Source organism: Mustela nivalis (genome assembly GCF_964662115.1).
Source record: "Mustela nivalis genome assembly, chromosome: 10".
NCBI lineage: Eukaryota > Metazoa > Chordata > Mammalia > Carnivora > Mustelidae > Mustela > Mustela nivalis.
Genome location: NC_139029.1, coordinates 23,696,695 through 23,724,510, shown reverse-complemented (window position 1 = coordinate 23,724,510; position 27,816 = coordinate 23,696,695). Strand labels below are relative to the sequence as shown.

The following is a 27,816-nucleotide window of genomic DNA, read 5'->3' as shown; positions in this document are numbered from 1 at the left end:
CTATTTCCCCCTCCCTGAGATGGCTGTGAGAATTGCGTGACACGCACCTGTGAACCCAGACGCCGCCACTGCCCTTCCTCTGCACCAGCTCTGCCGCTCAGAGCTTCCTGTTTCGTGTCTCACTTCTGCCGGCACCATGTTTTCCAGTTGGTTCTCCTTTGTCAAGCCATGTGGCCACCGGCCAGTCAGTCCCTTTCGGTGGACCTCAGTTTCCTGTTAGATCCGGAGGGTTTGACCACACGGTTCCTGGGGCTCTGCATCTGTGCTGTCTGAGACACTGGCCACCCGTCCTGTGTGGCTCTTGACCAATTCAGACGCGTAACCCAGCACCTCGGGGCCACTGAGGAACAGTTTCAGTTTTATTTCATTTCAAAGCATATTAACCCTAGTAGCCGCATGTGGCTGGTGGCTGCTGCCTTGAACAGTGCAGGTCTGGACCAAGAGACAGGGCTGGAGAAGTTTGGGGCCAGAGGTAAAGGCCTTGAGTGCCACACTCAAGCTTCGTGGCCGTCTTCTCAGACACCATGGAGATCCTGCCATGGGGCACAGGGAAAAAGCATGGACAGATCTGTCCTAGAGACAAGACACTCTACTTGGAGAGCACAGGGGCAGAGGGGAGCCTAGGGTCACAGTCCAGAAAACCAGGGCTGAAAACTTTACCAGGGGCAGTGGGTGTAGACAGGAGACAACCAGCGAGACAAACCTGATGACTGATTGCCCTCGTGGGTGGGCAGCGTCAGGAGTGACTCCCAGAGTTCTCGCTTGGATGGCAGTAGGGGTAAGGGTGGCCCTCGCTGAGATGGGGACCTGGGAAAAGCAGCAAGTGTTGTGTCCCCTAACCCGATTCCAGCATTCCCTGTCATGTCAACGCATGTGTCCCTGTGTTCCCCCCTAGCTCAACTCATGTACACCCCTCCTGAAGCATCCCTCTGCCTGTTGCTGACGCAGCACCGTGTGGACCCAAGGAGACCTCTGCATATGTCCATGGAATGGGCAAAGGAAGGTTCCGTGTCTCCCAGGGCCCAAGAGGAAGAGGCAGGCCTTCTCCCCATGTTTCTCGTTCCTTGGCCCTGGAAGCAGGGAGGGATTTGTCCAGGCCTCTTGGGTGCCCTCAGTGCTGTGAGGAACTCTGCCTCCGGGGTCGTTTTCTCAGAGACTCTGAGGAGCCATCTGGGGGGCTGAGTCTTATGTGAACCTGTGAGGACACCAGGAAGGACGACTGTCACACTCAGCTCATCCCTCAGCCAGGTCCCAAGCTGGGTAGCCCCAGGGCCGTCAGGGGGAGCCTGACGAGCAGTCGATCTGTACTCTTCGGGGGAATGACATTTGTCTGCTCCAACAACTCAGATGCACATGAATCTGTTAGGAATGACTGTTGGCTGTCAGTACCAGACACCTGGCCGGGCAGCCGTGAGGAGATGATGTGTCTTTCTCTCCCCGGTACAGCAGGCCTGTAGGAAAGGCCCCCAGGCAGTGGTGTGCTGGAGCCGGCTCGCTCCAGTTCCGGCCAGCTGACTGTGCCAGGTATCCCCAGCCCCTGACCTCACGGGCATCGCTTGATAATAAGCTCTGGTGGGAGCATTTACACCACAGAAATTGGCAAATGCCAATAATCAGGGCTTCTCTCTCTCTCTCTTTTTTTTTTCTTGAGGGCCAGCTTCCTAGCTCATCAGTGAGTCACAATCCATCATCAGGGACCCAGTCTCCTGCCTCCTCCTACCCCTCTGGCTTCAGCTTGTGCCTCCCATCTTTATAGCTGCCTCATGGCCTCGAGGCACTTGCCGAGGTGGTAGCCATCCTGTCTGTGGGAGCTCTCTGCTCTCACAGCACAAGCCGTCCCCAGTGTCCCATCTAACTCCTGTTTCTGAGGCCAGCTCCTCCCTGCCCTGCTGCCATGTCATCTCAGGTGACAGCTCAGGGAAGAGGAGCCTTCCCTGTCCACCCTCCCCCAAACTCACCCCCATCCCACACTGCTTTATTTTCTCTAGAGCACAGGCTGGAGCTGTGACTTTCTTTGCTCATTCTCTCCCTTCCCCACCACCCTGGACAGTTCCTGTGGCCATGGACTGTCTGTCTTGCTCTCTGCTGTATCCCCAGAGCCTCAGTGGTGCCTGGTACATACTTACTTAGTAAATATTTGTTGCATGGCTAAGGAATAGTAAGCAAAGATAATTTCTGCATGCTTCCCTTAGCATGTCATCATGACCATCTTCCCATGTTGCTGCCTTGTCTGTAAAATTAGTTGGACCAGATGTTTTCCAAGGGTCCTCCCTGCCCTGATGAGCTGGGTGAGTAGGAGGGAGGTAGGGGTGAACAGGTAAGTCAGCTTCTTGGCATCTCTCACAGCCCAGGCTGACTGGAAAACCCAGGTCCTGCCCAGAGGCTGTTTCCGCAGAAATTCATCCACAAAGCAAACCTCCTTGAGCCCCATCTTAGTGTCAGGCTGTTGACAGGTATGGGGGATAGAGAGCAGGGAATGGTAAGGGCCCATCCCCATAGGACTCATGGGCTCATGGGGGATGGGAAGGCGGGACACTAGGGACAGACAGGAGCACTAGTTACAATGAGCCAAACACCCAATTCATGCAGACAGTGGGCCCTGTCACCGGGGTACCCACCTCAACACCACATTCATTCATTTGACAAATATTCATTGAGGCCCTACTGTGTGCTGAGCACTATTCTAAACACTGGGGATCCAACAGTGAACAAGCCAAACAAGACCCCCGCCCTTGTGATAGTCACTGTCTAGTGGACGCCATGAGCCGGAAACACACTGTCTAACAAGCGAGCAAGAGCGTCTTGGACAGCAGAAGGTGCTAGGAAGACCTCGAAACAGGATGTGGGACTGAGGGTGTCGATGAAGCCGTACGTGAGCGAGACCTCCCTGACCAGGTGGCATTAGAGCTGATAGGTTAATGACACCAAGAAATCATTGGGAGAAAATCTGAGTGGAGTGCACTGGCCAGAGGAAGCAGCAAGGGCAAAATCATGAGGGTGAGACGAGCCCATGACGGAGCAACGGGAAGAAGGCCACTTTGGCTGCAGGGGAGTAAGGGCAGGAGGATGGTGGAGACAGGTGTGGGAGGCTGAGGTGCAACATTGAAGTAGGCACCCCAAAACTCAGGGGTTGAGGTGGGTAATACTTAATGCAATTTTTAAAAATCAATATTAAAACAAAACAAAAAGAAAACCCATGATGAACAAAATATCAAATTTTTTAAATCAAAACAAAATTGATAGCAGAGTCATACTGAGCCCTACTGGAACCCGAGGGAAAGGAAAAATCAGTAATACTAATCATGGCCATATTCTATCTGTTGTATATAGTGGATGTTTGTCGCTGTCTGTCATGGGTGTCACCACTGCAGAAGATATGTCACCTGACGTCAAAATCATGGTGCAATTATGGTTTTACTCTTACTTGCTTGGCTGCATGCTTTTGGGCCAGTTTCACAAACTCTCTGTACCAATTTTTCCGATGGAAAACGGAGGTAATAATAGTGCCTTCCTCTGTGTTACTGAGATATTAAATGACCCCATCCAAGCAAAGGCCTGAGAACAGCGCCAAGCCCACCCGACGCGCGAGTCCTAGCGGAGCACAGTGCTATATGGCCTCGGTACCCTTCCGAGGATTCCAAGCCAGGAGTCTCCGCCAGCAAATCAGGCGGGGGCAGAAAGTCTTGTGGAGGCGGGTCGGACAGGGAGACCACAAGCATCTAGGATGGCTAGAGAGGAGGGTGTTGCAAAACTCCCGATGAAAGATGGAAAGATGAAAGCAGCCGGTATATCTGGGAGACTTGGGGTTGTTGAACTGTGCGGGGAGGGTGGTCTTGGGGGAGGTCGCGGGAGAGCGGCGGCGGTCTGACCGCATCTAGGCCTTGTGTTGTTCCAGAGGGAGCTGAAGGAGCAGCTTCAGGCCCTTCAGGACAGCGAGCGGGAGCACACCGAGGCGCTGCAGCTGCTCAAGCGACAGTTGGCTGAGACCAAGGTGAGACCGGCCTGGGTAGGGGCGGGGCCAGGGTGGGGCGGGGCCTGCTGGGGGCGGGGCGTCGAGGGGCGAGGCCCTCTGGGAAGAGGGGCGGGGTCTTAAGGTGCCAAACTTATTATGAGGGACAGAGCTGGGATGGGGATGCGGGTGGAACGGAGTCTGGGGCTTCCCTGAAGGTAAATGTGACAGGACCCACTCCTAGGATTGAGGGCAAGGATTTGGGCTGGTTCTTGGGTTTAAGGGTGGGGCCCTTTCTCCCTTCCTGCTCCTGGTGGAAGGTGAGGTGGGACCGGGGAGCAATCCGGAGGAGCCAACCTGAGCCTGTTCCCCTCGGAGCCCTCCCAGTGATTTGTGGCCCAGGCTTGGTATCACTCTCTTAAACGCGGACTGTGGGGTTATGGACTCTACTGCAAAGTAAGGCCAATCCCTATAGTCTCTGGCTGCAATGGTTTGAAAAGAAACCTGGACCTGAGAGGGAGGCCCTGGATTCTGATCCAGTCACTACTTCGCTGTGTGACTTTGGGTAGACCATACTTTCCTGGCCCCCAGTCTCCCCATCTATACACCAGAGACCCTGCCAGGCTCCTTCCAGCCCTAAAGTTCTGGATTCCAGGGCCTCCCTCTGAGTTCCCCCACCGATGTCTCACCAACTGGACAAGGCTTGCTTTGATTTCTGCCCTTTCTGGGACCACGAACTGGGGACCCCAGCCCAGCTGCTAAGCTCTGCGGTAATTTCAGTCTGGCCCCACTCACTAGCAGAGGTGCAGCTGCCAGCAGTAGCTGAACTAGAGCCTTAGGAATGCTCCGGACCTCTGAGGTCACCCAGGGGCCTGGAGAGGCCATTGCAGATCCAGATATGTGCCCCAGCTTGGTCTCCAACCCGTGTGGGGTCTCAAGGAGGTCATGACAAACATTTCTTTAGAGAACATTCTGGAATGCCTGTGGGCAGGACCCTCAGCAGGCAATAGATGAGAAACAGAAGACGCTAGCCTATTTGCCTGGCACAGCCTCAGTTTCTCCATCTGCCTGGTGATTCTGCACCCTCAGGTGAAGAGAAGCAAATGAAATTCTCTATTTGAATGAAAGCAGAATATTATGGTCTAGTTTTTTCCCTAGCGTTCTCTTCTTTCCACTCCCCATTGTTTTTCTCCACTGACCTTTTTCTCCCCTGCTTTCCTGTCCATCTGTCTACCTCTGGGGGGTCCTGTGGGGCCACCTTCCCCTCTAGTTCCCCCATCCCCACTTCCTGTCTGGACTGGGGTGTTTATACAAGAAATGCCTATGGATGCTTTGGAGGTCATATTTCACCTGGTGCCTGACTCGGCTTTCCTGCAGCGCCTGCCCCTCCAATGGCCCGGCCCGAGGGCCTGTCTGATCTCCCTCCCTGGGCCCAATGTTTTCCTTGGTCGGTCCGACCAAGTGATGCATTCTTGGCAGGGTGTTTCTCTGAAGCAGCCCCAGTTCCTCTGAGCCCTCTGTATTCCCAGGGATGTGGTGGGCTGGGGTAGGGGCTGCTTTCCCAGCCACAGCACCAAAGGGATTGGGGGCTGGGTGGAGGAGGGGATGGCTCTGCCCTAGAAAAAACTAGAATAAATGGGGCATGCCAGTTGAGCTGAACCTCTTTCTCTGGGCTGGTAATTGCGTTTCCTGTTCATTGTCTCACTGAAACTGAACCCCACAGAATGTCACCTCTGTGACAACCGGACTCCCCAGAAGCTAGCACAGTGCCTCCGTACAATAAATATTATAGAACAGATGAGTGTGTGTATGGTGTGAGGGGGACTCCTTCAGAAGTAGGAATGTTATCTTCATTTTATTGGCAAGGAAACTGAGGCACAGAGAGGTTGAGGAACTAGCCTAAGGTCCCATAGTGAGTGAGTGGTTCATTGGGAGCTTACTGTCCAATTTTGTCAGAACCTAATGGATATCCTAGCCCTGTGCTGGGAGGTCTGCAGCCAGATCTGTGGCTCTGTGGCCAGCAAGACAAGTAGGTTGGGAAGACCTTTCAGGAACATACTTAAAGCACCCGGGATTGCTGTCACTTTTGAGCTACCCTCTCCCTGCCTCTGCCCTTTTTCCTACTCGTTCTCTTTTGTCCTGGAGACACTAGACACCCATCCTAAAAAGAAGATGGAGTCTGCACTCACCTCTGCAGAGTAATTTTTGGCAAGACTCTTCCCTTCTTCACCTCCCAAGCAGATTCTGACTATCAGCTTTGTGCCTAGCCCTGGGATGGGCACAGGAAGTGCATGGCTGGGAAAGATGTCATTCTTACCCCTGGGGATTGTCCGCTAGCTGGAGTCACATAAAATGTGAGACTGTGTACTAGGAGTATTTCCAAAATGCTCTGGAAACACTTAACTATTTCACTGCCTGAAAAAGTGAGGGAGGCTGTCACAGAGGAGGTAGCTTTCAAGCTGGGCCTTGCAGATTGAGTAGGAGTTTGCCTGTCCAACAAAGAGTGTGTGTGTGTGGGTGGGGGTGGGGGTCCATTCTAGGCAGTGGAATTGCAGCACAATGGCACTAGAGAAGTAAGCTGGGATCAGATTGAGGACTTAGAATGCCGGGCTAAGGAATTTAGTGTTTTACTAGTTATCGAGGAGCCCAGAAAGATTCCTAAAGAGCATTGGCTTTGACCCACTTTGCACATTAGAAGGGTCACTGTGGCCATGAGTTTGTTGCCAAAGACACAGAGTTGACCAAGAGAGTTAGATGGCCTGTGGGATCCCAGGAGTCTGCTTGAGGCAGGTGGAAAGATGAATGTGGAGCTCAGGCGATGTGCAAGGCCACGGATGAGGTTACGGGAACCATCCTCAAAGCAGTGGAGGTAGACATCCAGGAGGGTGCGTAGGTGAGAACGGAAGGAGCTGGCCCAGAGCGAGCAGCCACCAAGGTGGGAGGCAAACCAGAACATGCAGCCAGCAGAGGGTGGCCAGGGCGCCAGACACTGCTATGGAGGGGCTGAGAAGGAGCCGGAAGGGGTGGCTGTGGGATCTGGGAGTCCTTGGGGGGGCAGAGGCAGATGGTTGTAGGGAGGGTAGGCCCCATCTTCTCCACGTGAGCTGCACAGAAGCCTCAGGTTTCGGGGAGGGGCTCAGGGAGGCCACAGGCAGCCTTGCTGTTCATCCCCAGCCTCCCCTCCGCCCCCTTTGTCTGCCTGGCGCTCTGGGTGGGCATGCGCAGGGAGGCTGGCCCACTGCCAGCAGTTCTTCCTGCTGCCGCGACAGGAGGGAACTGGCCCTAATTGAGCCTTTGTCAAGCCTCCCACAGAGCCCCGGGCACAGAACACAGCGGGGTCTCTGACTCTGTGAACTCCCAGCCAGAATCCCACAAAGTGAAATTGCAGAGGCAGGTCCCGCACTGGCACTACAGCCTGGCCACACTTCTGTACCCCGTGTTGTCCTGCCGTGTGCTGCTTCTCCCCCACCCCCGCCGTTGACTTGTAGCCTGTCCTACAGGCCCCAGCTCAGAAGCCATCTCTCAATCATCAGGCTTTCTCTGAACCTCAAACAAGGCCGTGCACTTGGCAAACATGCCCTCACTCGATCTTCCCAGACCCCTGCGCTGTGGTTGTGTCATTCCTCTCACAGATAAGAAGATAGGCTCAGAGACATTAGGCAACTGAGGTTGGCCCAGCTAGAGACCCGAGCTAAGATTCTCACCCAGGCTGTTGCGCACCGAAGCCTGTGTCCATCCCCACACAAGCCCCTCCTGGGCCTGGCAGTGCCCACGGGAGCAGAGAAGTGGGCAAGTCCAGGCTTGCCTCCTGTGATCATGACTTTAACCTCCTGGTCCAGTTTCTTGGCTAGGAGCTCACAAGGATAGCTGGACAGGGCGGGTGACCACCCAAGTTTGCCCTTGTGATATCTGTGATCTCCTTGTCTTCTTGGCTTGAGCCCCATGAGTGATTTTTTTTTTTTTAACAAATAAAGACCTCACTGTATCCTAGACTAACTTCAGCCTCTTCTCCCCGCCCACCACCTCTCCCCCAGCTTCTCTGTCCCTCCCACCCCCAAGCCAGAAAGCTGGGCATCATCCTCACACCTTTCTCTCCCAAATCTCTCCTGCCAGCCCACCTGGCATGGGGAGGCTGCCCCCAGATGTCTTTCAGGCCTCTGCCGCTCCACTAGTGCAAGCCTCAGTGAGTGGAAGGGGCACGTGGAATCCTGTGCTGTCCCTGGCTCTGCCGGCCCTATCCTGCCACCGTGGCTTTTCCACCACCCTTTCCACTCCCCGCGGCAAGGCTGTCCGCTTCCACCTCTCTCCCAGGAGTCATCCCCTTCCGCTCCCCCTGGCCTCACCCCTGATGCCTGTCCCCACAGTCTTCCACCAAAAGCTTGCGGACCACCATCGGGGAGGCATTTGAGCGGCTGCACCGGCTGCTGCGGGAGCGGCAGAAGGCGATGCTGGAGGAGCTGGAGGCTGACACGGCGCGCACGCTGACAGACATCGAGCAGAAAGTCCAGCGTTACAGCCAGCAGCTGCGCAAGGTGCAGGAGGGGGCCCAGATCCTGCAGGAGCGGCTGGCCGAGACCGACCGCCACACCTTCCTGGCCGGGGTGGCCTCACTGTCTGAGCGGTAAGGGCCCGCCGGCAGCCACCTTCCCCGGACAGGTAGTGGGGAGGTGGGCCCCGAGGCACAGGGGCTGGTTAGCAGAGAACTCATTCATTCCCGTCTCCATCAGAGGGGTACAGGACATCGGCTCTGTGCCAGAGCCTGGGCCAAAAAGGTTTTCTGTGTTTATGTTGCTATTTATGTAATAAGCAGAATCATATAGAGTATTACTTATAGAGCAACATTATTTATATTACAAATACATGTTCTGTTGGTTATAATATTGATATTATAGGTAATACATAGTATTTATATTATTATAATCCTATAAGCTCCCTTGGAGATAGCGACGGCTGCCACCCCCATTTCACACATGTGGGAACAGGCACAGAGAAGCTAGATCACTTGGTCTAGTATATGGCAGAGCCAGGATTCAAATGCATGTCTCTCTGGTCTCATAGCCCCTTTTTATAATGATAACACTTCGTTATTAGTCTGTTGATGATCAATTCTGATAGCTAACATCATGTATTCGGTGTTGACCATGAACCAAGCACTGTGGTAAGCGTTTTACATATATTACGCCGTATTCTACTCGCAACAATCCTGGAAAGCAGGTGCTATCTTGGTACCCATTTTAAAGATGAAATAACTGAGGCTAGAGAAGTAGGAAGTGGGATAAACAGGCACTTGACTCTGACGCTGGCAGACCTGATATACATGACCTTGCCCTTTGTCAGTCGCCCTGAAGGAAGCTGTAGGGTCCCCAGGGTTGGGACCAAAATCCAGCCCCCAATGCAGCCTGTTCTCTTGTTTTCCTTCCAGGCTTAAAGGGAAAATCCATGAGACCAATCTGACTTACGAAGACTTCCCGACCTCCAAGTACACAGGCCCCCTGCAATACACCATCTGGAAGTCTCTGTTCCAGGATATCCACCCAGGTAAGGCCCTTCCTGCCAGCCCCAGAGAGCACCCAGGAAGAGGTAAGGGTTAGCACGGGCAGGAGTGAGGGGATACGTCCCAGCCTGGCCACCCACTCTGAACATAGCATGGGGGCAAGGCAGAGGGAGGAGAAGAATTTCTTGCTGAGCACCTGCTCTGTACCAGGGCCTGTGCTCGGTACCCGCACTATCACTCAGCTCAGTGAATCCTCATATGGCCATTATGAGGCCATTAATATATCCATTCTCCAGATGAAGAGACTGAGGCCTTGGGAGTTGATTTATCCATCCTACGGCACATATCACACAACGCACTCTTCTAGGTACTGGAGACATAGCAGTGAGAAAAATGGGCAAATTCCCTGCCCTTGTGGATCTTATATCATAGGGAGAGAGAAAGTGAAAGTAAATAAGTAAAATCCATAGTTCATTAGAGAAGGATAAAAGATAAGGAAGGGAGCTAGGGGATTTTAGGTCAGATAATAAGTAGAAGGTCCAGTTAGAAGTCCTCACCAGGGAGGAAGCATAGAAATAAAGCCCTGAAGGAAGAAGGAGAGTGATCATACAGTTTTCTGAGGGAAGAGTGTTCCTGACAGTGGGGATAGCAAGTGCAAAGGCCCTGAGGCAGGAGTAGCCTGGCATATTCAAGGAATGAGGAGGCTGGCGTGGCTAGAGTGGAAGGGAGTAAAGGTGAGGAGGTCAGGGAGGTGGCAGTAGCCAGACCGTGAGGGCCTGAGGGCCAGTGTGAGAACTTCAGACTTCCTGCTGAGTGAGGTGGGAACCCCTGGAGGGCTTGGGGACCTGCAGTGGGATGTGCTTAAGTTCCTTGAGGCTCCCTCTTACTCCCAGGTTGAGAATAGACTGAAGGGGGTGAAGAGTGGAGGTCGGGAGACTGGTTAGGAGATTTCCACCATACTCCAGGCCAGCGGTGGTGGCTTGGAGCAGGGTAACTGCAGTGGAGGTGGAGAGAAGTGATCAGATTTGGGATCTACTTTGAAGGGAGAGCCAATAGGATTTGCCAATGAATCCGATCTCGGGTATGAGAGAAAAAAGACAAGGGAACTACAATGCTGCAGGCCAAGCTTCCTGGAAGGACAGAGCTATAAGCACGTGATGTTTGCCATATGGATGAGATGTCTAAGCGCCGGTGCCAGAAGGCATCTGGAATGACAAGTACTATATAGGACAAGGGTCAGCGCCGGCGATATCGGCATGTGGACAGTACTTAATGAGCCTGGATGACATCACCTAGGAAGTGAAAGAAGAGAGACAGAGCTACTCTCAACTCTGAAGCTCCAGGGCACTCCCAGATCGTAGGGACAGGAGGGAGACCCAGCCAACGGGACCAGGAAGGAGCAGCCAGAGAAGGGGGTGGGGGTGGAAACCCAGGTTTGTCCTGGAAGCCAAGTGGGGAGAGCGGCTGATGGCAGCGAAGGCCACTAGGCCAGGTGGGAGAACCCCGAACTGACTGTTGTCCAGCAGCATGGGGGTTTTTTGGAGCCGCAGGGGCATAAGCTGGATAGGAGACCATCCAAGGGCGAGCGGGAGGAGAGAGCGAGTGGAGACTGAGTGGAGACGATGCTTTCTATTTCTAAGTCAGGCATTTGATTTAAGGGATGGACAGAGAAGGTGGCAGAGGCTGTTGAAGGGGAAAGAAGTAATGGCCTCTTTGTGGGTGACGGGAAAGACCCAGCGGAAGGAGGGCAGAGCTGAGGGGGAAGGGCCAAGAGAGTGGCCGGGGAGATGTCCAGGAGTGGGGTGGATGGTGGGGGGTTCTGCCGCCGCCCCTGCTGGGAGCCCCGACAGCTCATCTTTGGGAGCCCAGAGGAGGGGGAATGAATGGGCAGTGGTGGAAGCTTGAGAGGTCTCTCTTCTGATGGCCTCCCCTTTCCCACTGAGGGAGGAAGCAAGGTTGCCGCCCGCGATGAAGAGAGGGGGGAGGAGGTAATGGGAGGTTTGCAGAGAGAGGAGAAGGTTTTAACAGGCTTCTAGTGGAGGGAGTCGACCCTGGGACCCAACATCATATAACCTACAAAGGCACCATGTCCTTTCAAGGTGAGACAAGGATATGAAGGGGAATTCTCTCGAAGAGGTAGGCAGTATTACTGTCCTCATCTTTTTCAGTTGAGGAAAGAGAATTGTTAAGACCTTGTCCGTGAACACAACCCAGAAGTGTTACAGTCAGGATTCGCCCTCAGACCTGCCAGAGCCCAGAGCCTGTGCCCTTACCTTCTAAGCCAGCCAGGCATCCTCTGGCCTCACACCAACCCAGGAAGCCTGGGTGGGAGACGGAGGCTCAGAGAGGCTCGCTGATTTCCCATGGTCACACAGCAGTCAGAGCGCTGGCCCCGTGCTGGATTCATTCTTTTGACCTACAGACACTGAAAGTGCCTCCAGGCATTTTCAGGGGTCAGGAGATACAGATGGGCAAAGAGACCCTCCCAGACCCCACAGCCCAATGGGATAAGCTATGACAAGCAACTCATGCAGTTCTGTGGAAACCCCAAGGGGAAACAGAAGGTTCTAGTGGGGCCAGGAGAAGGACTGAGCTGATGATGTTTGAACTGAGCACTGAAGGCTGAGGCTTTGGCCATACAGGGAAAGGTGGGGCCTGGTGGGGCCTCCAGACTGTCCCTGGTGTGGAACTGCACCGGCAAAGGCAGTGGGGAGGGCAGGAGCATGAATGATCCCAGGATGTTCGTGATGGGCCCTTCCAGGGAAGGATGGAGAAGGCCGAAGAGCCTGAGAGCTTGAACGCTGGACAGAGGTGGGGAGCCCCCATAAGTGACTGAAGGCCACATCTGATATATCATTTCTAATTCCCCAGAAGCGAAGGGACAGTGCCTAGTACTCGTAAATCTCGATCTGTACCCTTGTTGCAGTAGTCCCAGCAGACTAGGTGGAACTCTGAGCTGTCTTCTTCGGGGGTACTCCTAGCCTCCTTGGGTGCTCCTAGACTCAGAGGGACCTCCACCTGGTGACCCAGGAGGGGAAGGGCCACATGTGGGCGAAGCAGAATAACTCAAGGAGGAAACAAGCCCATCCCCAGCGGCTGACCCAGGGACGCCTTTGGGCAGATGGTCTCAGGAGCTCTCTTTGTCTTGGCTGCCACCTGCTGCATCCTTGTCACAGCTCAGAGAGGCACTCCTGGCACCTCAGCCTGACGGTCAAGGCCCTACAAGACCTAGGCCCTGCTGTTCTCACATCCTCCCCCCTCCCACCCCCATAATATTCAGCAACACTGATCCGTCTCTGCCTAGAACCCTCTCTACAAACCTCGGTCTTTGATGACTAACTTCTCCCCTTCACATCCAGTTTATAAACACCTCCTCTGAGAAGCCTTCCTTGATTTCTTCAGGTCACCCTGGGCTTTCCTGGTCTCACTGTTTTGTCAATGTCTGTGTAGCTGTCTGTCTCACTAGATCATGAGCTCTGAGGGGTCAGGGCTGGATCTAATTCATCACTCTACATCCCTAGAAGCCCACACAGGAAATGTTTGTTGATAAGTAGATAAAGAAATGAATGAGCCCTAGGCTCAGTTCTGCTACTAGAATAGTGCCATAAAGTAGGTACTCAGTAAATATTTTTGAATGGAACTTGCCACACATCCTTGAAAAAGTCACTTTCTCCTCTGAGTCTCAGTTCCGTCCTCTAAGAAATCAGGATGCTAGTCCCTTCTCAACCCCCTCACAAGTGAGCACAAGGATGGGGGAACTTACTGGTTGCCCCAGGGCAGGGTTTCTCAACGTCAGCACTCTTGACCTTTGAGGCTGGATAATTCCTTGTTATAGAGGGCTGTCCTGTGCATGGTGGGTTGGCTAGCAGCATTCCTCATCTCTGTTCAATGAAAGGCCCCCCTCCCCAGTTTTGACAACCCAGAATGTCTCCAAACATTACCAGATGAACCCTGCGAGGCAAATAGCCCCAGTTGAGAACCACTGACCCAGAGAAAACTATGGAAGAGGGGCTGAGGGAGCGGTAGTGTGTGCCCTGAGTATCCAGCCAAGGACAGAGGTCCCTGGGGCATTCAGAGAACAGTGACCTGCTTAGCCAGTCCCCTTCCTTTGTCCGTAGGCCCTGTGAAGTCACTCTGGTTCCTCTGGCAGCACCACGGCCCTTTTTGTCCAGATGGGAGGGACAGACACCCCCAGGGACCTAGCCCCTGGATTCTAGCAGCTTCCTGCCTCTCCTGCTTCCAGCTCAGGCTTCGTACTGGGTCACCTGAGAACTCCATTTAGCACTGGTCACTCCCCTTGCTTTGGAACCTCCAGTCTCTACCACCACCCACCTCCTGTCCCACCCTTCAGCTGACATTAGAAACCCTCCCCCAACCGCCAGGTCTGATTGTTCCAACTCCCCAACACAAACTTCCTCCCCGGCCAGAGCAGAGGACACCAGACGCTGCCTTCTGTGCTTCTGCCACCTCCCTCCCCTGGGCCTCACTCCTCCCCCCTGCTCACCTCAGTCCAGTCATTTCGTCACCACCTAGCTGTGTGCCCCAGGGCAGATCATTGCCCTCTCTGAGCCAGTTTTCTCCTCTGTAAAACAGGGATGGGGCAGATGTGATTGATCTCCCAGGGTAGGTATAAGAATGAAATAAAATTATCTAGTTGTGATAATAATCCTGGAACTCAGTAAGTATGTGATACCTGTTTATTACGATGGTGATCGAGTCTCATCGGATGGTTCCTCAGTCTTGCTGAGCAGGCTTTCTGGGGCCACATAAAGGAAAGAACATGGTGTGAAAAGAGCTTAGCTCAAGTTCCAACTGTACTTGCACCCTGAGGGATAGCTCACACAGGCCGGTTAACTCTGAGAAGTGTCCTTGGAGCCTCAGTTTCCTCTTCTGACAAATGGTACCATGATTTGCTCTTCTGGGGCTGCCGCAGCATTCCAGCAAGCTAGTGGGTATGAGTATGTTTCTCAAATGCTGGCACGATGCCCTGGAGGGTCTAAGTAGGTGGGAAGCCCGAGGCGGCAGATTTTGTAAAGGCCTGAGGAAAGAGCCATCCTGTCAGGCTTCTGAAGGGTCGAGCCACTGTCCTTGGGAACAGAGGGACATCAGTCACCCACTGCCAAGCCATGGTGCTGGACTAGGAGGTTTCTCTGCTCCCTGGGCCATGGAGTGGGGGGGAGGGGTGGACGATGGCCAGCAGACATTTCCTGGGGCCTCCACAGTCCATGTCCCTCCCTCAGTGTCTTTGACGTTGAGGTCTCAGTCTTAAATGGACAGGAAAAACACCCAGAGACCAAACGGGCTGCTTCAACACCTGCTTTCTGTTTTTTCTAAAACAGTGTCTCGGGAGGTAGAAAAGATCCCTGACCTGTAACATAGTGAGCCCCAGGGGACTGTGGTCTGGCAGCTCTCCCAAGGATAAAGGATGGGTGGAGGGATTGCCATTCCCCATCCAGGGACTGACATCTCAGACGGAAAAGGAGTTGCCATGGCCCCTTCTGGGTCTCTCTCTGGTCTGAAGGCTGTTACTCCTGCCAGACCTAGCCTCACAGAAGCTGGGATGGAGTCCTGGGGAGACAGAACCTCTGTTTATGATGAAATGGGAGACCCTGGAGGTGAGCCCCAGCCTACCCTTTGGGGGTGTCAAAGCCTCTTAAGAAGCAGGCCACACCCTGTGCCTAATAAGAATTCTGGGCTCAACCCCTAGCCCTGCCCCTGGGAGGTTGGGCCCAGCACCCAGTTACCGGGCCCCTCCCCCAGTTCCGCCTCTGCTGCCAGCACTGCCCAATGAACAGCAGACCCTGCCCCCAAGCCCACCCAATGAGTGGCGGCCCGCCTCTTACCCTGTGCCCTGGGGCTTCAAAGCAGTGAGGGTCCACACCCAGGAGCTGGCGCTCAGTGCAGTCAGGATATCCTCTGGATTCCTGCCTCATCCCTATGGCCCAATCTCAGAGCCCCCGAGAGCCCACTTGGCTGCCTCTTCCAGCGCCCTCTGCACTCACCGGTGGCCCTGGAAGTGACCATGTGGCCCTCCATGAGGCTTAAGAATCTGGGGCTGAGCCCTCCGCCTGTGCTGTTATGGGGCTCCAACCCCCGTCCCCCTGCTCCGGCCCTGGTCCCTTGGCCCCGCGCGGTACTTTCTTTCTGCCTGTTGCAGACCTCCTCAGGCATCCTGAGCTCCACAGGGCCCCACGTGGCACTGAGGATGGCGGCTGCCCACACCTTGGCTTTGTGCCTGCTCTGCCCCTCTGCTACAGACGCCTGAGTGTGACCCACATTCCACAGCCTGTAGGAGTGGCCCATCTGTGTCTAATTAGATTCTTCTTGCTTCCTTAGCCTCCCCCTCACACACACTTCCTACACCTCCCTCCTGCTCTCACCTCCTGAGGCCACTGTGGGGATTCCCACATTCCACGTGGGCAAGAGCTTCGGGTTCCCACAGGCTGCACTGTGACCCTCGGAAGACAGGGTAGAACATTCAGCCACTGATTCAGTGTCTTCCTTCTTGGAGCTCCCCCTCTTCAGTGTCCCTGGATGGAGAGTTCTGTCTCCATTGACCACCCTGTTCCCAGGGCTGATGGTTCCCGTTCAGCCCTCAGAGATCTAAGAACAGGAAAGGAGGGCGCCTGGGTGGCTCAGTGGGTTAAGCCGCTGCCTTCGGCTCAGGTCATGATCTCAGAGTCCTGGGATCGAGTCCCGCATCGGGCTCTCTGCTCAGCAGAGAGCCTGCTTCCCTCTCTCTCTCTGCCTGCCTCTCCATCTACTTGTGATTTCTCTCTGTGAAATAAATAAATAAAATCTTAAAAAAAAAAAAATAAGAACAGGAAAGGAGACTGTAACATGCAAAACGAAATTGACTCCTACCAGAGCCGTGGAGGGAGCCTGATAGAACTCAAGGGTGAGCTTTGCTGGTGGCCGTGTGCACGGGAGCACAGTTCAGAAACCGCCTCTTGGTCCCTGTTGGGGACAGTTGCCACCACTGAAGTGCTTCATTTCTGCGCACGCATGAAGCCAACAGAGGTGACAGAAGTAGGGGGTAATGCTTCAGCCAGGTGGAATCCTGGTCCTGACCCCCACCCCCATCACCCTCCCCCCAGATAAGGGAAGCCCCAGAGAGCAGTGTGAAGAAATCCTTTGCTCCCAGCACCTGGGGCAAGATTCCTTCTCTTCACTCTTCTCGGCCTCTGTCTTGCTCTGGCCTAGAAATGGTCATCCAAGCTCAGGCAGGCCACTTCCAGGTTCTCGCATCTTCTGGCTGAGCATCCCCTCCCTTCTGGAGGAGAGAGTAAACAGAGACTCTGAGCACCAGACCTGCTAAGCCAGTGTGACCAGCCCAGAGCAGGGTGACCCAGCCTGTGCTGCCTGCCTGAGAGCAACACAAACAGAGTCAGTTTGATTGGGTGAGCCTTTCTGGAAACCTTCACTATGCCTGGCTCTGTGCTGGGCACCAGGCACACTAAGGAGAACCTAGTTGGGTGGTACATAGCCCTTGCCCTCTTGGTGCAAAGGGGGTGTAAGATGTGGGCACAGGAGACCGTACCCCTTATAGAATCAGGAGAGGACATGAAGTTAAGGAATCTCCGAAGAAGGAGCGAGCCCACCTGCTGGGCCACGAAGACGGCTTCCCAGAGGATGGGCCCTGGAGTGGGGAGCCTCACGCAGGGGTGACGACAAGAGGCAGGGAGGAGGCAGTGGAGGACAGTCTGAGTGGAGGCTTTGGGGCTGAGCGGGGTGGGGTGGCGTGCGCCAGGGAGGCTGCAGGAGAGGGCTGGGGCTGGGTTGCACATGGCCTTGATTAGTCTTGATTCTGCCACTAGGTGCTGGGTGACCTCAGATTAGACACCTCTCCTCTCTGGGTCTTATTTTCCCCATCTATCACATGGAACAGTTGGCTCAGAATTAATGGTTTACAGCTTTTTCAGACCTGTCACCTACCTTTCCTAACAAATAATTTGTAATGTCTCAAAGATAATATAACCTTTTCACAATTTATATATGTGTATAATATATAAATTATAATATATGTAAATTTTTTAAAGATTATTTATTTATTTATTTGACAGAGAGAGATCACAAGTAGGCAGAGAGGCAGACAGAGAGAGGAGAGGAAGAAGCAGGCTCCCCGCTGAGCAGAGAGCCCCATGCGGGACTCGATCCCAGGACCCTGTGATCATGACCTGAGCCGAAGGCAGTGGCTTAACCCACTGAGCCACCCAGGCGCCCTGTAAATTTTTATATATAATATATAAATATATATTAAATGTATCTATACTTGAAATGGTATATCCATAATCTGATGATGATATAAAGAAAAAATACAAGGAAATTCCTTGTAAGAAAATATTGCACGTGTCCTCTCTAGGGGCTCACTATAGCCACACTGGAAAACATAATGAAGTAGTCAGGTGCTCCTACCAGAGGTACAACACCATTTTGCCTCAAATGTGGTCTGAAACAGGTAGATTCTGTGAGTCAGTGGCATTCTTCTTAGAGATGTATTGTCCCAAAAAGTGAACAATTCTCAATGAAGTTCTAAGCAACGTAAATGCAGTCTCCCCTCAGTTTCCATGGTAGTAGTGTTCTAAAATACTCAGTATATTAAAACTGTACAAAAATTACATCCTGTTCATACATAAAATGGAGTTAAGTTGTAATTTTAGGTCTTTGTAAAAAAGTTTTTCAACCACATGAATGTCTGGTTGGGCATCTGAAAACATATGGGTGGCAAGAGGGCCGTGGGAATGCCCTGTGCCTTTCATTCAGGGCGTTTGGACGCATGGATCGCATCTACTGAGAAACCCACACACTCCCACGCATGTCCTTGTCCCACCAGGGTGACTGCCAAGACCTGGATAATCTGATGCTCTGAAGTTCTGTAATTCTGGGTTTCATTATAGTTTACCCAACAGACTTTTGCAGGGGGCCCCCTGTGTTCCTTGCCCCAGGCAGGCACAGCTCCTGATCCTCTGCAGCCAGGGTTAAATCTGGAAGGACCTTGGCCGTCACCCTTCCATTTGACAGAGGAGGGAGCTGAGGACCAGAGAGGGTAGGCTAGCCTTCAGCAACACACAGCTTCCTGGGGACCAACCAGAAGCCAACCCCCAGGTAGGGCAGTAGAGTGGGTCCACAGCCTTCTCTCCACTCACCTCCTCTCCCCTCTTCCGCCCCCTGCAGTGCCTGCCGCCCTGACCCTGGACCCGGGCACTGCCCACCAGCGCCTGATCCTGTCTGACGACTGCACCATCGTGGCCTACGGCAACCTGCACCCGCAGCCGCTGCAGGACTCGCCGAAGCGCTTCGACGTGGAGGTGTCGGTGCTGGGCTCTGAGGCCTTCAGCAGCGGTGTGCACTACTGGGAGGTAGTGGTGGCGGAGAAGACCCAGTGGGTGATCGGGCTGGCCCACGAGGCAGCCAGCCGCAAAGGCAGCATCCAGATCCAGCCCAGCCGCGGCTTCTACTGCATCGTCATGCACGACGGCAACCAGTACAGCGCCTGCACCGAGCCCTGGACCCGGCTCAACGTCCGCGACAAGCTGGACAAGGTGGGCGTGTTCCTGGACTACGATCAAGGCCTGCTCATCTTCTACAACGCCGACGACATGTCCTGGCTCTACACCTTCCGCGAGAAGTTCCCGGGCAAGCTCTGCTCCTACTTCAGCCCTGGGCAGAGCCACGCCAATGGCAAGAACGTGCAGCCCTTGAGGATCAATACTGTGCGCATCTAGGGCGGCGGAGGGAGCGCCCAGGTGCCACCCGCGCCACGGCCACCCGCAAGAGCACCCCACAGGGGACGGGAGAGGCCTGGATTCCGGTCCTGCATGGCCACGATGAGGTCTCAGGCTGCTTGTTTACCCTTCGACCTCCATGCTCCATGATTCCTAAACTCTGTCGGCATTGATGTCCTGTAGTTCTGACCTTGATGGAGAGGCAGCTTTGGTCCAAGGATGTGACGTGGCTTCTCCTCAGGGAAGCCCCTGCCCAGTCCTCATCCCCATCCTCTGGGGGCAGGGGCCCACCTCCCTCTGTCTCCCTCCTGCCCACACGCCCTGATCTCAGGATGTGTCAGTGTTGCCAGTGGTTGGCAGCTGGAAAGATACACAGGAACCCTTTTATGCTCCCCACGTCAGAGACTTGCCCCTCATTAAACTATGGGCCATGTTACCCTTGACTCCAGCCCACAGTGGACACAAGCAGTAGCTGATCCTAAGGTGTCCGAGAAACACGTCTTCTACCTCCAGACCAAGAGCTTTGTGGTTCCTGTTTTTCCCACTGCCCTGCAGGTAGAGATGATGCTGTGGCCTTTGCGAGGTACCTGTCATTGGGCCCACATGTTACATGTGCCACCACCTTCCAGCCCACGGGTAGAAAAGCAGGATGACGGCACGTCCAGGGGCCAAGGCGGAGACCAGTAGCCCAAAGGCAGCTGCAGGACGAGCATCACTGGGTGATGGAGGTCCCCAGAAGCTTGGCTAAGGGTCCAAGCGGGCCTCTGGGACCAGGCTAGGGTACAGGGAGCAGTGTCTCCGTCAGGACCTGAGCACTGGGACAAGCTGTTGGCTGGGACCTCCCATCAGGCTTGGCATCTCTCTCTGTTCAGATCCTGTGCGGCTAACAAGAGCTTCTTTGGTAGTTTAATGAGACAGGATTTATGACCACATCCCGGATGGCTTTCCAGAATCATTGGAAAGACTGGAGGAGCAGACTCTGCTGGTTTTCCAGAAGTAATTCCCAGCCGCCAAATTCATCATGCCTGTCCTGATCAAAAACGCTGCTCCCATCTGCAGTAAGCCACCGAATCAGGAGGACGCGGACCGCAAAGCGGTGCTCCCTCCGCTGCTGACCATGCCAGCAAAGGGACGTCCTGGGACCCGCCTCTCTCCCACTCAATTTAATTCCCAAATCCCAATCTGGATGAGAGGCACTGCTGGGGAAACACAAACACAAAGCCAAGACTTTGGCTGCATGGGTGTTTGGGAAATAGATCCTTCTTTCCTGGCCCAACCACATTAAAAGGACACAAAAGAAACAGAGAGGGGTTCACCTCCGGGTCTTGGCTTTAAAGCAGCAGAGCCTCAGCTGTCCTGCTCCCTGGCTCTGGCCCTGCCCAAGGGTGGCCAGAATATCTCAAGCCTCAGCTTTGCTTTCTCATCCTGAGCCTAGATTTGGAGCTTGTGGGGTCCATGACCACACTCATCCCAAAGGAGCCAGACTGGCTGAACTTGGGGGAGGGCTCCCCTCACAACTGCTGCCCATTGGCGTCCCTCTCAGGCAGGAGGAATCCTCAACCTCCCCCCACCTCTACATCTACCAGAATCTGGGCCACCCCCAGCAGTATTTTTATTTTAAATATTGCCCATTTTGTGAGTTATGATGAATTTGTATTAAATTAAAGTTACAGAATGTCAGTGGTCAGTTCCATTCACTTTGAAAAAGGCCCAGGCAGTATACATATATTAACATGTCTAATCCACAAAGCAACCCTATTGGGTATGTAATATTATGCCCATTTTACAGAAGTAGAAAATGAGGTTCAGAGAGAAGATGTGACATGCCCACAGCCCCCTGTCCCATGCCGGTAAGGGGCAAAGCTCAGATTAGACCTAAGTTCTAAAGCCAGCACTTACATCACAACTTACTAGTCAGGGAAGACAGGCAGTCTGCCTGGAGGAGGGGTTAGTGATAGTCTTGGGAGCAAAGGGGAGCTTATGAGACAGTGTCAGGTCTCCTGAATTCCACAAACCTGGGCTTAAACCCAAGCTCCATTACTGTATGACTTTAGAGAAATGACTTAACCTCTCTGCGCCTTGGCTTTTATGGAAACTGAGGATAACACCCATCTCGTGATTTATTGGTAAGCTGCAAAGTGCAGTGCACTTAGGGAAGTTCTGCCTCTCACTCCAGCTGCCTCCCAGAGTTAGTGCCCTAAGGAATCTGACCCTCAGGAGTCTATCTTCCTCCTTAGGTTTCCTGTGGAGTATGGGAGCATCTTGGTCGGTGATGTCTGCAGGTCTGCTGTAGAGAAGGAGGTCTATCCTACTTCTGACTGGCCAGGAGTCAGGCAGGGGCCTGAATATGGACAGATGAGCTGTGGACACTGTAGGTGGCAAGGCTCTGGGGCCCCACAGCTGCACAGTGCAGCAACCCAGGAATCAGGAGTCCTGAGCCTTATCTTAGTTCTGCGCTGACCCTTTCTGTACCCTGAAGCCCCTCTCCTCAGTCTCCTTATCTGCAAATGAGAGAGGTCACACTGGATGCCCCCTGAGGCCTCAGAGGTATCTTCACTTATACCTGGATCTAGGGAGAGCAGAGAGGGAGCCACAACAGTCATTGAATTTTGGGGGGTTCTAGATGGAGGGGCATGAACAAAGATTGGAGAAATTAGCAGAGGGAAAGGTCTCTGATGGGTTGATGGAGAGCACCCAGTTTTGGGGGGAGGTGATTTTGAGACTAGAGTATCCCCAACCGATCCCTCAAATCTCTGTGGCTCCCCCAAAGCCATGCCCCTCCATCTTTGCTCAGTGTATCTGTCTTCTGGGGGGAGAAACGCCCCCTCCACAGTCCTTCCTACCCCTCTCCCACTCAGCCTTGGTGCAAGGTCCAAGGAGTGCTGGCCATATCCCAGTCTTCCCTTCAGAATTCCTGAATGAAAGAATCTGGGGTTGTCTGGCTGATCCCAGGAATCCCCCACTTAACACAGACAAGCAGAGAGGGGAGGCAAAGGCATCCCAGTCTTGGGGAAGAAGGAGGGATCAGTGAAGGTCTTACCCAGAGCACGAGAGAAATGTATCCCTATTTGGATCCCAGTTTGTGGTCAGCAGACAAAGGACTGATACTTAACTAACACCAAGACAAGCCCGTGAGGTTGGTATCATTTTCTCAGTGTTTGAGTGGAGAAACATCACCTCCCAGGGGACCCACAGCCAGTACTCAATAGGGCAGGAAATCAGACCCAGGCCCATCCAAAGCTAAAGTCAAACTCGTCACTGGACCTCCCTCAGAATGTTTCTCAACTTTGAGGACCACCCCTTCAGTGACAGGCAGCAGACACTTGAATTGGATCCCCCTGGGACTCAGAATGGGACTTTAACCCTTGCTCCACACCATTGTGCATTTGTGCAATTGTGGGTCAAATCTCAGCTTCGAGCCAAGACTCCTGTGTCTCTCAGAGTTAGAGTAGACTCAAGAAGTTACTATGTGACCCTAAGTAGGTTCCTGTCTCTCCCTGGGCCTCAGTGCCCCTCCCCATCTCTTTTGGGGGAGGAGCTAGAGACCCAGTTAATTGATTGCCCAGGTTCTGGCTCTGATTATCCAGGATTCTCTAAGTCTAATGTGGAATTTGTCCTGCTCAGAACATTAGCCATTAGCTCTGGATATTTCTCTCTGGGGTGGCAGCAGGAATAGAAAACAACAGAGATAAGGCCTGGCAGCGCAGAGCTCAGCTGGAGAGGTCATCTCCGGAGGCTGACTGCTCACACCTGGGCAGTATTCCTGGCTTCCTCTCATTCTGTCTGGGTCTTGAGTCTGTTCACCATCCCCAAACACCCCACCAGGAGGTCAGTTGCAAAGGGTCATGTCACAGGCTTAAATGAAGGGGGTTGAAGAGGAGTGGGTTTGGTGGAGTGGTGGGTGCTGGCCAAGGTGCTGAATCATAATTGCCCACCCGGGCGTGGTTATTTCTCCTCACTCGGGGGTGCCCATGATTCTCCTCTGTGTCTCTAGGAATCCTGAACCACCCCTGAAGATGGTATGATGGGAAGCAGAACAGAAACAGAGACAGAAAGAAAGAGAGATGCAGGCAGGAGACAAAGCCTCCAAAAATTTTGGAGGAGGGGAGACTTTTATTTTGAAATGTGTTCATTTTCCTTTGTTTTTTCCTTGTATCTGGATGAAATCTCTCTCTCTCTCTCCCTCTCTCTGTGTGTGTGTGTGTGTGTGTGTGTGTGTGTGTGTGTGTGTGTTTACCCTGTGTACAGAATAGAACAGTCTTCTATTTTCTTTAAAAAAATTGATAGTTCTGTTAGATTTCTGACTATTTCAAAATGCCCCCTCCCCACAGGCCCTAGGAATTAGATGAAATATGGGAAGGATTGACACTTGGGACCAGAGGCCCAGGGGCTTCCTACTCTGATGTCACAACAAGGCAGACCTTTCAAGAGGCTGAAGCCAGGGGCACAATGCCCAGGTCCCAGTGAATTCCCAGAAACTGTGGACCTGGATATGATCAAATCTGAATGTTGGTGGGGCCTGAGGTTCAGAGAGGGTTGATTCCTAGTTTAAGGGCACACAGCACATGACAGAGCCAAGACCCAAGCCCAGATGTTCTGGTTCCCAGTCAGTACACAGAGAAGGGAGAATGGTCAGCTAAGAGGGCCTTGTCCAGGCAAGGAAAAGGAGCTGAGAAGACCAGCTGGAAGGGGCCAGGAGCAGGGCTGAGGAGGGAGGCATTCAAGAAGGATCAAGAAGGATCCCACCCCCACTGACTGTTTTAGACCCTCAGAGTCCGTTGCTGTGCTTCTCAGAAAAAAGGAGAGAACAAAGGGGTCATAAGGTTGGAAAATCCTCTCTGGGATGGAGACAGCCCAACTGAGCTGCCAGTCAGCATCACAGGACAACTGCTGAGAGACCACTGGCTTCAACCATGTCATTTTATAGAGAAGAACACTGTGACCAATGAGAAGACACCAGCCTGTGGACCATAGCCAGGCCCAACCTAGGTCTCCCGCCTCCCAGTCATTGGCTCTTTTCATGCAACATTTAATCTCCCCCCAGTGGATTCTGGTGCCTCCTCCCACCCCTTGGGAACCTGGAGCCTGAGCAGAAAAAAAGGCGAGTGTCCAGTGCCCCCACAGCCCCAGACACAAGGAGTCGAGTGCCTTTTTCTATCCTCTTCCCCAGAAAGGGACAGTTGGCCTCTACCCTAACATCCCTCTTCCAGGGCAGTCAGTTGGTGCCTGCCCACACCTGGCACCTCCCTTACTGGCAATAGAGTCCAGAGCCAGCACCAGCCAGGCAGCTGCTGAGGCCACGGGGAGTGTTCCAGATAAATGAGGGCATCGGGGCAATGGCCCAAGGGGGCCCCCTGATTCCACGGCACTAGAGTCAGCACTGGGACTTCAGTGGTTTGGAGGTTTGGGAATCTTTTTTCCAAGAGAAGGGGCTTTTTTTGTCCCTCACTCCCTGTGGGCTGAACCCCTGGACCTGCTTTCTCTGCCTGCTATAAACCCCAGACAAAAGCCCCTCCCACCCAAACTACCAGATCTATGAACCAGGAATGAAGTCCTGGGGCCCAGCAGTCTGCTCTTGGCACGGGAGAAGGGAGATACGGATAAGGACCCCAGGAGGTCCCAGAAAAAGTAGGATAGGCTGGACACATGGTATGTGTGCATATCAAAGGTGTGGGTTTGAGGTTTGAGACCTGGGAGAACCTTGCTAAATCTGGAGTGGGTCCTGGCTCCATCCCTGACACTCCAGTGACCCTCGAGCTCCCTTCATCTCCACCTTCAGGGTGTCCCTTCCTCACTGGTTCCGCAAGAGGGATGGGTGGCCCTGAGCAATGGGGTGACTCCTGGTTCTAAGGTTCTAGCAGGAGGTAGCCTTGTGGAGTTTGCCCAACATTGCCCACCCCCTCCACCCTCCCTCTTCCTCTGTCACATTCCTGCAATGTCCTCCTCTGTCCCTTTCCTTCCTCCATCAAAACACACCCTCCTGTGTTCCTCAGGGTAAGTGGCTTATGGCCTGAGATGCCGTCCTCTTCCCAACCTATGCATATTCATAACAGGAGCCATTTCTGAAAGAGTGACCAGTGGTGGGACTTCAGGCATCACACCAAGTAGGTAGGTGGAAGTTTATAAGGGTATAGGAAGAAGGAAGGGTCTTCTTATGACCATTCAGGCAGCATAAGAGCAGTTGTTACTATGTGGGCACAGACCCAGCTAGACATGGTGGTGGCTCCAGTGCACCTGGCCAATGCAATTGTTGCTCTGGCCCAACCTTCAGCCCTCATTCCCCCTCACCAACACCCTGTCATAATGTAGATTTTCTTTTTTCTTTTTTTTTTTTAAAGATTTTATTTATTTATTTGACAGAGAGATCACAACTCGGCAGAGAGGCAGGCAGAGAGAGAGAGGGAAGCAGGCTCCCTGCTGAGCAGAGAGCCCAATGCGGGACTCGATCCCAGGACCCGAGACCATGACCTGAGCCGAAGGCAGCGGCTTAATCCACTGAGCCACCCAGGCACCCCACAATGTAGATTGTCTGTTTCGAGGGGCTACCTGTAGAGGAGGAAAAGACTGCATATGATAGAAGGATTCCAAATGGAGCATGGTAAGCATATTCGGGTCCTTAACTCCTCTGCTTTGGTAATACTTGTCTGCCTGCCTAGAAAGCCCTTGTCTTCCTTTTTCTCCCTGTTGATATCCTGTTTGCCCACCCTTCATGTCCCACTCAGGGTGCAGCTGTCCCAGTTTTTCAGACCCAGCAGAACTCAAAGCTCTGGACCCCTGCAGCACAGTGGGTCTCCCACTGCCATGAACATCTTGAGGCAGGGATCACATTTCCCAGTTCTGCCCATTGGAAACTGAGCCCCCAGAGTGAGCCCACTGACCACCCCACCCCCTTCAGCCAGATTCTGCGCAGGGAGAACGGGAAAGAGCAAGCGAAGACTAAGAATGTTGCTTGATTATTTGCCCTTTTAATTTCTGCTCATTGTTTAAAAATTCAAATAAATGGGGCGCCTGGGAGGCTCGGTGGGTTAAGCCGCTGCCTTCGGCTTGGGTGGTGATCTCAGAGTCCTGGGATCGAGTCCCACATCTGGCTCTCTGCTCAGCGGGGAGCCTGCTTCTCTCTCTCTCTCTCTCTCTGCCTGCCTCTCTGCCTACTTATGATCTCTTTCTGTCAAATAAATAAATAAAATCTTTTAAAAAATTCAAATAAATGTAAGAATGTAAAGCAGAAAACTCCTTCATCTGTCTCCCAGAAGTCAACAGCTGTTAACAGTTTGGTTCAGGCCCTTCCAGACATTTTTGTTTATGTATAAACAAAGATAGAGTTTTCTTTTACGAAAACATGACCAGTCTTCATATTTCTATGTGTTCTGTGGAATAAATTCCTACAAATGGAATTGTTGGTAAAAGACTTGCTCACTTAAAGTATGTTGCTTTCCTGAGTAAATTTTTTTCTTATAACGTGCTTATTATAGAAAATTGAGAGGGCACCTGAGTGGCTCAGTGGGTTAGGCCACTACCTTAGGCTCAGGTCATGATTCCAGAGTCCTGGGGTCGAGTCCCACATTGGGCTTCCAGCTTTTTTTTTTTTTTTTTTAAGAGCTTATTTATTTATTTGACAGACAGAGATCACAAGTAGGCAGAGAGGCAGGCAGGGGGGTTGGAAGCAGACTCCCTGCTGAGCAGAGAGCCTGATACGGGGCTCAATCCCAGGACACACAGATCATGACCTGAGCCAAAGGCAGAGGCTTAACCCACTGAGCCACTCGGGTGTCCCTTGGGCTCCCAGCTTGGCAGGAAGTCTGCTTCTCCCTCTGACCTTCTCCCCTCTCATGCTCTCACTCTCTCTCTCACTCTCTCTCAAATAAATAAATAAACTCTTTCTTTAAAAAAGAAGAAGAAAATTGAGAAAATACAGTTGAGACACACAAAGTGAAAATCATCTGTCCACCACTGTTCAGAGATAACCACTGATAGTTCCTTGGTGATAACATTTACAGTCTTTTTGTTCCCGTGTGAGTGTGTTAATTTACAAAAGTCAGAACACAATCTCTTTTTGCTCCATAGCCTATTTTTTCCCACTTAATAGTAGATTGTGTTCATTTTCCCATGTCACGCAATAGTCTTCTACAGCATCAGTTTGACACCATAAGGGTTGTTTGATCTCAGAGCCCCTGGAAGCTTGCTTTTCCTAACCCCCCTTCTGAGTAGGGAGCCTGCTGCGGCAGCTGCTCCAGGATCTAACCTTGGTCTGTCCCCTGCCTGTCAGAAAGGGAAGGCCCTGGGAAGGCCTTGAGTACCTACCATCTCCATTCCTCCTGAGCTGAGGCCCCGACACCTCACTTATGGGCACAGAGCCCGCCTGCAACTTTCTCCAGGTGGTGCAGTAAGTAGAAATGGTGCCCACTGGTGTAGTAAGTAGAGCCCTGCCCCTTTTTTCTGCCACTTTCTTGAACACCAGGCACCTCTGATCATGGGGCGTGGAGGGCCAGGGTGGTCCTGATTTTGAGACAGAAGAGGGCTTCGGGGCTCCAGGGGTGGGAGGGAGTTGACGAAAAATGCTCCTTACCCTTGGGCTTCACTTCAGCCAGCTTTCCCTCAGACTTATGAGACCGGGGAAGGAACAGCCACAAGTCCATGCCACGGGTGGT

At 53.0% G+C, this 27,816-nt stretch overlaps 1 protein-coding gene and 1 long non-coding RNA gene across 6 annotated transcripts in view; one reads left to right on the top strand and one right to left on the bottom strand.

Annotated features, from left to right (window-relative positions):
* The window catches only part of TRIM62 (tripartite motif containing 62), a 29,165-nt gene extending 8,317 nt beyond the window's left edge, over positions 1 to 20,848 (top strand). For all 4 annotated transcript variants that reach the window (XM_082685723.1, XM_082685722.1, XM_082685724.1 and 1 more), the window contains 4 exons: positions 3,896 to 3,991; positions 8,314 to 8,570; positions 9,372 to 9,487; positions 18,618 to 20,848. In XM_082685723.1, the coding sequence (XP_082541849.1) occupies positions 3,896 to 3,991; positions 8,314 to 8,570; positions 9,372 to 9,487; positions 18,618 to 19,168 (1,020 nt within the window). In that variant the 3' untranslated portion in view covers positions 19,169 to 20,848. The remainder of the gene's footprint in view (positions 1 to 3,895; positions 3,992 to 8,313; positions 8,571 to 9,371; positions 9,488 to 18,617) is intronic.
* Positions 323 to 27,816, bottom strand: LOC309841991. Of its 2 annotated transcripts, XR_014299433.1 has the most exons (8): positions 27,735 to 27,816; positions 16,591 to 16,716; positions 16,308 to 16,400; positions 15,824 to 15,899; positions 14,137 to 14,199; positions 13,948 to 14,025; positions 704 to 807; positions 323 to 533 (listed from the first exon to the last, which is right to left on the bottom strand). It is a non-coding gene; the product is annotated as an uncharacterized lncRNA (long non-coding RNA). The 2 variants fall into 2 exon arrangements; XR_014299434.1 differs by lacking the exon at positions 704 to 807.